Source organism: Sipha flava, unplaced genomic scaffold (genome assembly GCF_003268045.1).
Source record: "Sipha flava isolate LNK unplaced genomic scaffold, YSA_version1 124_pilon_pilon, whole genome shotgun sequence".
NCBI lineage: Eukaryota > Metazoa > Arthropoda > Insecta > Hemiptera > Aphididae > Sipha > Sipha flava.
The window spans coordinates 1,775,217-1,787,614 of NW_020271750.1; the positions used below are offsets into that span (position 1 = coordinate 1,775,217).

General features: G+C 26.3%; 1 protein-coding gene across 1 annotated transcript; it reads left to right on the forward strand.

Moving 5' to 3' along the window:
* The first annotated feature begins 10,762 nt into the window (after nucleotides 1–10,762).
* Nucleotides 10,763–11,326, forward strand: LOC112694176 (52 kDa repressor of the inhibitor of the protein kinase-like). The gene is made up of 3 exons (XM_025569567.1): nucleotides 10,763–10,771; nucleotides 10,863–11,087; nucleotides 11,213–11,326. Exons 1-3 carry the CDS (start codon nucleotides 10,763–10,765, stop codon nucleotides 11,324–11,326), a joined length of 348 nt encoding a protein of 115 aa, XP_025425352.1.
* Nucleotides 11,327–12,398: the final 1,072 nt, after the last annotated feature.

Genomic DNA, 12,398 nt, shown 5'->3' on the forward strand with positions numbered 1-12,398 from the left:
CTACTACTACTACTACTACTACTACTACTACTACTACTACTACTACTGCTGCTATAACGACTGCTGCTATTTACTAATGCTACAGCTCAATTGGTAGCTATATATCACAACTATTTATATTAAATATAATATACATTATAATGGTAAACTACAATGTCGAGCTTGAGGAATTGCAGCTGCTTCGTGTCGAAATAATTGAAACTTGATCTTTATGAAAATAAATTAAATCCGTAATACTTTGATTCAACTTGGTAGCATACATTTATGTTTACCAGTTGCTTACTGTAAGTCAATTAATGTGGGCTGCATCACGATTGTGCAAATTTTCCTTTTTTGACCCGACTAATTACACCACGATTGTGCAAAAAAATTGCACTACGATTCCGCCCCAATCCCTTTTTACCTAATAAAAACACCATTGCTCACCATATACGATGTATAATAATTTATGTAAAACATAAAATAATGTATACAATACATACTTTCTACATATAATTTTCATATACTTGTACTCAAACTCATTACCTATTAATAATTAATATAATAATTTTGTGAATTATTCACAATTTTCCTTCACAATTATTACAGGCTTAGGACTGTCAACAAATTATCATCGTTGGCTTGGTTAAAAATTGTTTCTTTCTAAATTACATGTATGCTAAATGTATATACTAACATGTACTTTAGAAAAAAAACAATTTTTAACCAAGTCAACGATGATAATTTGTTGACAGTCTTAAGCCTGTAATAATTGGGAAGGAAAATTATGAATTAATAGGTAATAAGTTTGAATGCATGCATATGAATATTATATGTAGAAAGTATGTATTGATGTATTGTATACATTATTTTATGTTGTAAATAAATTATTATATATAGTATATGGTGCGCAATGGTGTTGTGATTTTATCAGGTAAAAAGGGATTGGGGCGGACTCGTAGTGCAATTTTTTGCACAATCGTGGTGTAATTAGTCGGGTCAAAAAAGGAAAATTTGCGCAATCGTGATGCACCGATTAATGTGAATATTAAATATTTATTAATATGTATACCTATGCATATATATGACTGGATGAAACTAAATTTCATCGAATTCGCTCTTACTTTTTAAACATCCCCTAGCGTTTACTACATGTTTGTCCGTGGTGCTCATATACCTGCGTTCGTCTGGAGAGCAAGACATTGTATTACGGTGTTTTAATTTTTGTACGTCTACATATTTCGAGATAAGCAATTTGTAAACCTAATTTTGAAACAGAGATTGGTATTTAAATATTTAACTTTCATCAAACTATCCACAAACTATACCGGTTTAAATATTAAGATCGCCACTACATCCAGTGCGTGTATGAAAAGATTGATGGTAATAAAAGCGTGACCCACGTTCATCATTTAATTGTATGCTTAAACAAATACGTACACCTAATATAAAATATACCTACAAAGCAAATTAAATATTTAAGCAATATAAAATGAACAAAATGTTCAACAACTTTAAAATATCAATTTATTATGTAAATTAAATGTGTGTAGTTAAAAATAATAATGACCCTAATTGGATTACCTATAAAATTAGACAATTGTGTAAGATTTTGCGCATTGTGTTAATATTATATTACTTTGTCTTAGAAAATGAACGAGAACGAATATTATAATGAAGGAAACCAGTTGAATTTAATAAAAATCTGTGGAATTGTACAGTCCTTAAAATATTTATTTTAATGTAAATTATTGAATAACTATTATTTGAATATCGTCAGTACTAGTTTTCATATTTTATAAAACACGAATCATTTTTAACAGTTATAAATACTTTGTGTTGAAAAATTTGAATTTATTTTTTGTGTAAGTACACATATTTACTCTGAGTAAGATAAGTACAATAAATAAGTGTTTATTATATATTATTATATATAATTATTATAATTATTATTATAATATATATTATAATATATTATTATTATAATAATATAATTATTATAATATATATTATATATATTATTATAGTACCAATTTATAACCAAATAGAAAAAAAATTGTAAGAATATTGTCAGCTTTCGTTTCTTCTACTACATTTTTTATGGAAAAAATACATTATTATTTTGGCATTGTAAAGTGAGAAGAGAATAATACATTGGTATTTTTTTTTAAAGTATCAACAAGCAATTTATGAGATTAAAATTATCTTCTTCCTTTAAAAGACATTTACATTTTATATGGATGAAAAACTTCGGTAGTATATACAGTATTCAGAATATAATATTCAAAGTACAATTTAAGCATATTTTCAAATACTTTTTTTTTAAGTACTTAATCTACTGATATGTATAATTTTTACATGTATTCTGAGTACAATGGTCGAAATAATTTTGTTAATGTTTAATCACCTTTTTTAAATAATTTCGCAATTTTTCCGCTTTACAAATTGCATTTTTAAACGATTATATACAGGTATATAATATTTTGTAGTTATATTTTATTATTTTATATTATTGAATTTTTAATGAGACAGTATTTTTTCACAATATTTTAACAACGACCAATGAGCCAGCAACGACATTAAGGAAAAAAAAATATTTGAAAACTATTTGAAATGCTTTGAGTATTTATTATAAATACTTTTATAAAGTATTTTTCTCAAATCTGACTAAGAAAGTACACGTTTGTGTCATTGGAAACATTAAACGACCTGTCACATCAGATACTGAAAACCGGAAAACGCATTAAATTAAAGCGTTAATAGTTTTTCTAAATTCTGACGATTGAAAAGAATATTTATCAACGAATAATAACACTTTTTCGTCTTCAAATCTAGTATAATACACTAGTAGTAGTATAATGTATACTCGTATAATGTATGTATATTTTGTATATTTAAATCTGTTTTATAATTTGAAATTTATATCAACTACAAAATATTATTTACTAAACAGCAGGTTAACTCAATTTTAAATAAATAAGTAACTAATAAAATAATAAAACTAAAATAAAATTAGTAAATGGTTTATACTCATAAATAAATATATAAACTATTTATTCATATATTAATTTAAATATATAATATAAAACCTAAGTGATTTAATTGAAATTACTAGTAGAAATATAGTTACACACATTTATCCCTTAGGCAACTGTATTTAATGACAATAATAATATTTACTCAATCAAACACATTTGAATAGTCTGTCTAGATAATAAAAAAAGTAATTACTGTCTAAATATTAGTCCAGCCAGTACATGTTAAATATGTTACTATGAACTATACATTTTGAACCATTTAATCATTTCTAATTTTAAACCAATAGTAAAGCAAATTCTATTCTGTGGGATAAATAATAACTCACGCTCATAATAATATTAACTATATTTTACCGTATTAATATTGCAAAATAATACTATGGTAGCTGTAGCATGATTGATTACGTTTTTATCATCAAGAACCAGTGACGATAATATTGAATTTCGGATATGATTACAGTAACCCAAATCTCTTAAAACAGTAAATTTGAAATATTATTTTCGTGAAAATATTAAAAATATAAAATTATAAATGTATAACTGTTTCAGAAAATAAAATATATATTTCAATACTATGTATATAATAAAATCAAGTAAATCATAATTATGACAAGGAAACTATGTATTTAAATTTACCTATTTACAAGAAAAACTAAGCCATAAGTATTCAGATATTCTAGACAGTTAATAGCATATTTTTAATGACCACTGAAAATATATACTTTCACTGTTTTCTTAAAATAATTAACTATAAATACCTATGTATTTCCTTAACGTTTTCCTACCCCTTTTTTATGATGTAAAAAAATGAATAAATAATAAAACTTTTGATTTATTTAACCATACTAAGTATTCAAAATAGAAGTTAACCGGTACTCACAAAAGTATTTAAGTACTGATCCTCGAATACTTTACAACGCTGACTGACCACATTATAATTATAAATCGTACTACTCCAATCTCTTATGTTTAACCTTATTAACTATTGTTCCATTCCACTGCACGTTAAATGGTATAGTACCATCTCAAGATTTATTTTAATTTTGTTATTACCTAGTGTACAACGGTTAACTGGGCGCTCACGAATTGCCTCCCATCTGACCCTCAAAGTGCCTCCCGTAAATTTTTTTTTTTTAAAGGGTTACTTGAATTGCCTTCCATTTTCAAAAATATAATTTACATGAATTGCCTCCCATTTTAGATAGTAGCCCTCGTACTGGAATCGCCTGCGATAGCTATAATTAATCAATTTAAATAGGTACCAATAAGTTATAACTACAATTACAGTCATAAATAATTATGTATAATTACAGTCAAAAAGATTAGTTATAATAATTAATAGATAAAATAAATGATAAAAATAAAAAAATTAAGACCTAGTTTTAAATTGATTTACCGATATTTTTAAATATTGCAATTTAGAAATTTCTTTTTTGTTTAATTTATCAATTAAGTTGTTAATAAAATACATTTTATTTTTTGATGTAGCCCTAATTTTTTTGGTTTCCATTTTAGAAGTTCTTATAAATATTACTGTATCTACCTACATTGCTTTTAATACATCCAAAAATGTATATACATGAGGGTGTGTTGATGAAAAATTAGAATTATATTTACTGTGGAATGATTCACAAGCGTTAGTATACCTTTGTGCACTGGATGTCATTTCAGCCCACATTTTCGGTGGGAAAGATGAATTTTCATCTATTTAATTTTCAACCAAATAATCGGAAAATTTAGTTATTTTGATATTGTTAAGCTATAGCTCACCAAGATCTATGGCAAATATGTCACCTACCTGAAAACGAATAATAATTGTTTATCCAAAAAAAAACAATAATTTCAGAATAAAATGTAGGTAATTAAAACTTTACTTCTTCTGGATATAGAAATGGTAAGCCAAATATGCATGTAAGATATTTTCCAATTTCTCCGTCTCTTGAATATTCAGTAGCTAAATCAATTTGGTGTATTTTACGTCACCAAGATTGACATAAATTAAATATACAACCCTTAACTTCAATTTGTGGCCAAACTTCACGTAATGCATTATGTATGGATTTTTCAAAATCAACAAAACACAATTTTGGTTCAAATATTTCCACGGACATCAAACATTGGTTTACGTAATTCCACAAAAGCTCATTTATATGATGATTGACTTTTATCCCTGAGCAAAAAAAATGCTAAGGGTATATAATAATTATTATGAAATCCATGTATAGTAAGCAATTGGCAAAAATATCGAGGACAATAGTCAAAAGTTCCATCCACATATATTGTACTTAGAAACTTAATATTTCCATCATATGAAAACATCACCAAATCATTTAATGTGTCATTTACCATTAAAAAGTCCTCATTTATAAATGTTTTAACTTCAATGGACGATAAAATTCTATGGACTTCATTTACATTTTGTGGTAATTTTGGATAAATAGAATTTCTAACATCATTCATATTATTTTTTATATAAGTTACGTCCGAGTTTGTTAATGTACTTACATTGCATTTTTTCATCTCGTCATGAAATAATTTTGCTGGTCGTACAGAGAGCTGTTCTAAAGCTTTTCGTTTTAAATTGTTGCTGAGTATCTGTCTGTTGATTTTTTGCTTAGAATCTTTCGCACAATCGTGAGTAAGTTTACTATTTTCGAACTGGATTTCATTACGTTGATGGGCTTTTAAATAAGATAAACGTGTTTTTTTGTACATGTCTATCGTTGAATGTCATTAGCTTAATCTTTTTGAAATCCAAACTTAAAACCGTCATATATTATAATTGTTTTACCTTTTTCGCTGACCACGCTGATCATATTCATTTTTATAAAACTATATATACGTACTACGTAGGTATACTATATTAACGGATTATTTATCGAAACGGCTGCGCAAACGAAACTGACTGTGTTCAACTGTTGATTATGGACTAATCATTAACTAATAACCACTGATCGATAAGATTATTGCATTCGAAATATTAATCGGTCTAGGAAATACTGCAGTATGTCTTAAAAATAATATTTCGATATTATCGAATATCGAAATCGATATAATAATTGATAAATTAATTCAGGTAAGTATAGGAGGCAATTCGAGTGAAAAAAAAGTCACCTACCTAAATTTGGGAGGCAATTCGAGTATCACCGGTTAACTAGCTTATCCAAATTCCACATACTCCAATTCTTCTTGTCGATATATATTCAAAATGATGTTTTTTAACTTGATAATAATACATTTAACATGACGCTGATCCCATTAAATTCGAAGACTATATACTTACTTTAGATTTTTATCATTATCACAAATATTGCCGTATCCATTAAGGATCTAAATGTACAACCAAAATATATTTGCTTTTAACATTTTCATTACCCCGTTATTTAGTCACTCATTGGTAAGTATTTGTTGTGATCACGGATTTATAGTGAGTGAGTTCGCAAAAAAGTGTGTGCAATAAAATTTGAATTAAATCAATTAACATTTGGAGATCAGCTTCACGAACACATTAAAATATATTAAAAGTATTATCGTACATAATCTCAATGTATATAGTTATATTTACGTTGAACGACTTTTTTCTCCTCAACAAATATTGTTTACACAATTTGAATATGGAAATATTAGAAGACTTATTATTTTTACATCTTATACATATTACGAAAATTGTATCCAAATATATTCCCATGAATATTTAAAAACTTGAACAAATGAATAACGATGGAAATTGATCTAACTTTTTTCCGTTTTTTTTTTACTATGGCTTGTCTAAATACTAAAGTAACAATTATTTGATAATTATCATGTTACACAACAGTCGTATACGGGTATGTATACATAAGAATTAACTAGGTATATTATTAAAATTCAGACAACTGTGCTTCCTTAACCTAAACATTAATCGTATAGTATGATAAAAGTCTAGTAAATGTTCAACCGACAAACACAATATTCCAGGAAAATGCCTCATTAATAGTTTCTTGCCGTGTGCTAGTTAGTTTTCATACGATCAAAACATGTCGTGTAACTTTACTTTAATGCCTAATAACTATACCCCCGAGTATAGTAAAACAATATTATGCTTAAAACAAATAACGCGTTACTTTGAATGTCTTAGAAATGACTATTATAATGGTTGTTGTTTTTTTTTATCTGTGAATACGATTTCGGTCAGAGTAATTTCTCCAGTCATCAAAATCATGGATATTAAATTATAGAAAATTGTGTCTATTTTGTACATTAAGAAGATTGTTCTCGGATTTCTCAACAGTTTTCCAAATAATTGAGAAAAAAAAACAGAGAAAAAATTACAAAAAACTTCTTGATCTAGTTCTAAGATCTAGTTTCAAATTCATTATTACATAGTATATTTTAACACTTTATTCCATTAAAATTTAATATAAAATTAATTTATAAGTACTTTTAGATAGTCTGTAGTTTATGAAATATTTTAATATAATTTGGGCTGATTTTAGGCACTTGGAATTTTTGATTAAGAATTTATCTTATATATGTTCAAATACAATTATTCGTATTATAAACTCTAATAATAAAATAATAAGTTTGATTATAAGATAATAAGTAAAAATTGTTCAAATAATAAGTTGAAAATAAAATATTTATCTTATTGTGTTAAAATAATTATGTTACAGGAATAACCAAAAACCGGATAAAATTTACATCATTTTAAACACAAATTATTTAAATTTATGATATTAAAAACGATTATTAAAAAATAAGATAGTTTTTAATTTTATTATTATTTAATTCTTTTTATTAGTTGACCATATAAAACCCAAATTAATTAATCAGATATTTTAAATAACAACAAATAGATGACGTTATCATTTATCTCGCAGGATTCTCATACAAATCAATACGTCACAGCACATTTTTTTGACTTTGATAAATCAGGCTTTATAAGCATGCGACAAGCCCAAAATCGATGGCACATATCGATTTACTTGGACATTTGCAATAAATCTCTCTTACAAGTATTCATATTTAAATTTAAGACAATTAAATAAAACTTAGGTTTTGAAAATGGAAAAAATTTGAAAAAAATGTTATTTGGCTGCTCCATAAGTAACGCATATACTAGTTTCATTAGTACCTAGTACAATAAATAATGGAATGTGTGGACACCTAATTGTATTTACATCAGCCTCTATACAAATGCTCCTGAATCGACTTGTTCATCTCAAAACGTAAGTGGTTCACGCGTGACTCGATCAACCTCACTGTCAAATCGTTTTGAAAACTGTTCGTCCACCACGTTCGAACCACTCTAAATTCAGCCCGTCCTATAGTCTGATCCGGTCTTTTTCCATCAATATTATAATTTGTACCGCTCCTGTCCAATCACCCGCTCTCTTACTATGGGCCCAGAGCCATGATTAGAAGTTTTGGGGACCTATAAAGTGGCGTACTCACCACATCACTTACTAAGAAATTGAAAAAAAAATTAGATTGTTAAAATATTAAATTTTGGCAAAACAATTAAAATCACAAAAATCGGCTACATTTTTTAAGTTAAAAACTCATTATTTTCAGTCTTCATATTAAAAACTTAAAAATTGGAAACAAGAATATATCAGATTATGAGTATCTCAGTAGCTAGAGAATAACTTATTGAATAGTCATAAAAATAATTTATAATATGATATTTTAACAAATTTCCATTAAACGATATTAGTTATTTAATTGTTACCCAATAAATATTAATCGTAGCAACTAATTTAACTTAGTGAAACGATATTATAAATTATAATGTATGATTTTTTAAGTGATAATTATTACATAAGTAGGTGTGAATAAACTAATAACTAAAAACTGTCTTTACCATTCAATAACTGAAGTTATAATAAAAGTTCAGTTTTCATACATTTATTTTGTACCGTACATTATATATCTATAATAACAATCCATAAGGGTTGTCCTTATTTTTGAACTTATGAATTTTTGATTTGTTACCCCCTCATTTTGTTCATTACTATACGAAAGTGATTCGGATTAAATTTGGTCATGATTACTCACTCCTTTCACGTGCCCCAAAAGGGTTAAATATTTGTATATTATTAGTGAAAAAGGGTTTTTTGTCATTTTTTGACTATATTCAAAAAAATATTGCATTTATCTTAAAAATGTATAAAACATATATTATATACATTTAAATTTTAATAAAAAATATATTCATACAATTTCTCATAAATCTATTATTTCCCAAGAAAAATGATAAAATATCGAATATTTTAATGATTTCAAAAAAACGATTTTTTACAGTTATTTAAATATATTAAAATAATGGTTGATGATACGAAAAAATATCTTATGTACAATTGATAAAGAATTTGATTTCCTAAAAAAAGTTAATTAGCATAAATTTCATTGGGTTGACTGCAGTGCCGCAACTACACTAACTTGGGCTCGTGTGTAAGTAAAATGAATGCCTTCCCCCGTATCCAGACTATGCAGAGAAATCGTGCCGTATTTGTAACCAAACTATTTTGTATTCTGATTATACAGGTTGTAAAAAAAAAACGTTGATGTACGATAATGTGTACAAAACAAAATCAATCAATTATTTTTCAATCTCCATAAGTAATTATTATTACAAAATGGTTTAATTCTCTTACTTTCTACATATTTTTAAAATATTATCATTGGGCCCTATTATAAGCTAGAGTCATGGGGTCGTATGTTTGACACACGCAACATACCCGGTTATTGCGGCACATGGTTGACTGTTTTATTGTAACAGTCGGGTTAACGTAAAAAAAAATGAATGTATCTAAAATGTTATCATGTTAATTCAAGAGTTTCATTAATAATACAGTTTATACAATATCTTATAAATCTATTACTATCTATGTATTATTTCATAAGAAAAATGATATAGGTAATATTGAATATTTTATTTAATTAAAAAAATTAATTTTTTATTATTATATTATTATTTTTGTACACTTGTTATTATTTAGAGCTTATCATATTATATACATTTGTAATATTTGTATTTTTGAAACATTGTGTAAATTGAAAGTGTCAAGCTAAAATGTTACTGACGTAAATCAATAGTTTCATAAATAACACACATTTTAAGATAATAATACATTGTATACGAGTAGATAATATTTTGTACCTAATAGTTATATCGGAATCGGATAATATGTTACAGTTGAGATTATGGGATGGTAAACTTCTTCCCTCACTATCCGGAAAAAAAATGATTGACCGCCTATAGGAATACCAATAGTAATATCATTTTAAGGCAAAGAGCAGCTGCTTGGTGTACCAGAACTAATAACTGGCACTAGACAAAATCAATCAATAGCAGTATATCAGACTTTTGAAAATTGGAGTTTAACCGAAAACATACAAGCTTTATGTTATGATACAACCACATCCATCATGGGTCGACTGAAAAGCACTTGTATATTATTAGAGTAACGGCTAGAACGTGATATACTATATTTACCATGTAGACATCATATATTTGAAGTTATATTATGCTCCAGCTGCTGCTCTGGCACCAAACATGGATTTATAATTTATTAAAGAGCTAATATTGTATGAGGTTATTGCAGTGCCGTAGCTGCCGGGAGGGGGGTTCAGGGGTTCAATCCCCCTCCTTTAACAACGAAGAAAAATTCTAGTTTATTCTAAAATTTAATATGTTTATTTTTAAACTTTTTTTTTATATAACTGAATAAATACTTAATATATTAGTATAGTAAATTTATATTATGTCCCAGGTATATAATAGTGCCTGAAGTGCATTGTACGATGTAGATAAAATCGATATCTACATCGTGGTGCATTGTGATAAATGATAATTGATAAGAGTTACAAATTTGGAAACAAAAACTCAAAGGGCTAGTAACAAACAATGATGAAATTTTGCCTTCTAATGCATTGGATGCCATCAAGCATTGTGACCCTATCATATTTCCAAATATATTTATGTTACTAAAAATTTTATATTGTCTCCCTGTTTCTACTTCAACGCCAGAAAGATCTTTTTCTGGCTTAAAAATAATAAAGACCTACCTCAGAAACAATATGAAAGAGGTATGTATGTAATTTATTTTAATGTAATTATTTATTTGTAATTGTTTTGGCTGAATAAAAAATAAATAAATGTATAAACAATAAATTAATTCTGATTTCATTTTATTGAACTGCTTGTTAAACAGGATCGTCTCAATGGATTGGTACTATTGAGTTATTATCGAAATATCATAATCACGCCAAATGAAATATTAAACGAAATGGCTAAGAAGCCGAGAAAAATTGACTTGGTGTTATGATGGAAATATAATATTTTATTCTACAATTTTGAACTCAATGTAATTTCCTATAATGATATACTCTGTCAAATTTATATCTATAGAACTGGACCCTCCCCATAGAAAATTCCTAGCTACGTCCCTGAATCATTGATATAGAAATTTCAAAATGAACATTAAAAAAAATTGTAGTCATTTGTGATACTTAACACCAAAAGTAACATCATTAGCATATTTTGGTGACAATGTATCACTGAAAACAAAGGCAAAAATGGTTAAAGCAATGAAGACTTTTGATGTCAAATCGGAATACAAAAAACGAATAATTTTATAATCAAATAAAATATACGATTATGCTAATAAAGATATTGATTTTATAATTATACTATACTAAAATTATAAAGATAATTTTATATCAGTCCAATCTAGGAATTTTTTTTAATAGATTCGGTATAATGTTGGACTTTTTAGATTTATATCCGAAATTGTGGAACGAAAATGATCGATATATAAAAAGAAAAGAATTAATAAATAACTTAACTGTAGTTAATGATATTGCGGAGCAAGAAGTGAAATTAATTGAAGATTATAGCAAGTTAATAACTAAAAGCGAAGACCAGAAGCAATATTTACTGTAAGTAGTGAGCAAGTATCGTCGGTGATTCCAAGATTGTAAAAAAATCACCTTGTCCAAGATATTTAAAATAACTGAAAAAAATTAACTATGTAAAAAAAATTAAAAAATTATAATAATAATAGCTATCACATAATTTTTCTTATGAAATAATAAATAATAGATAATAATAATAATATATTTATAAGACATTATATAAACTGTATTATATTAAAACATGTATTATTAATGAAACTCTTGAATTAACAGAATAACATTTTAGATACATTAAATTTTTTTACGTTAAACTGATTGTTACAATAAAACAGACAAAATCCAATGAAATTTATACTAATTAACCTTTTTTTAGGAAATCAAATTCTTTATCAATTGTATATAAGATATTTTGTCAACCATTATTTTAATATATTTAGATAACTGTAAAAAATCGGTTTTTTTTAAATCATTAAAATATTCGAT

Coding starts and splice junctions, on each gene's coding strand:
- LOC112694176 (XM_025569567.1), top strand. Junction 11,088..11,212: donor TCAGAAACAATATGAAAGAG/GTATGTATGTAA, acceptor CTTGTTAAACAG/GATCGTCTCAATGGATTGGT.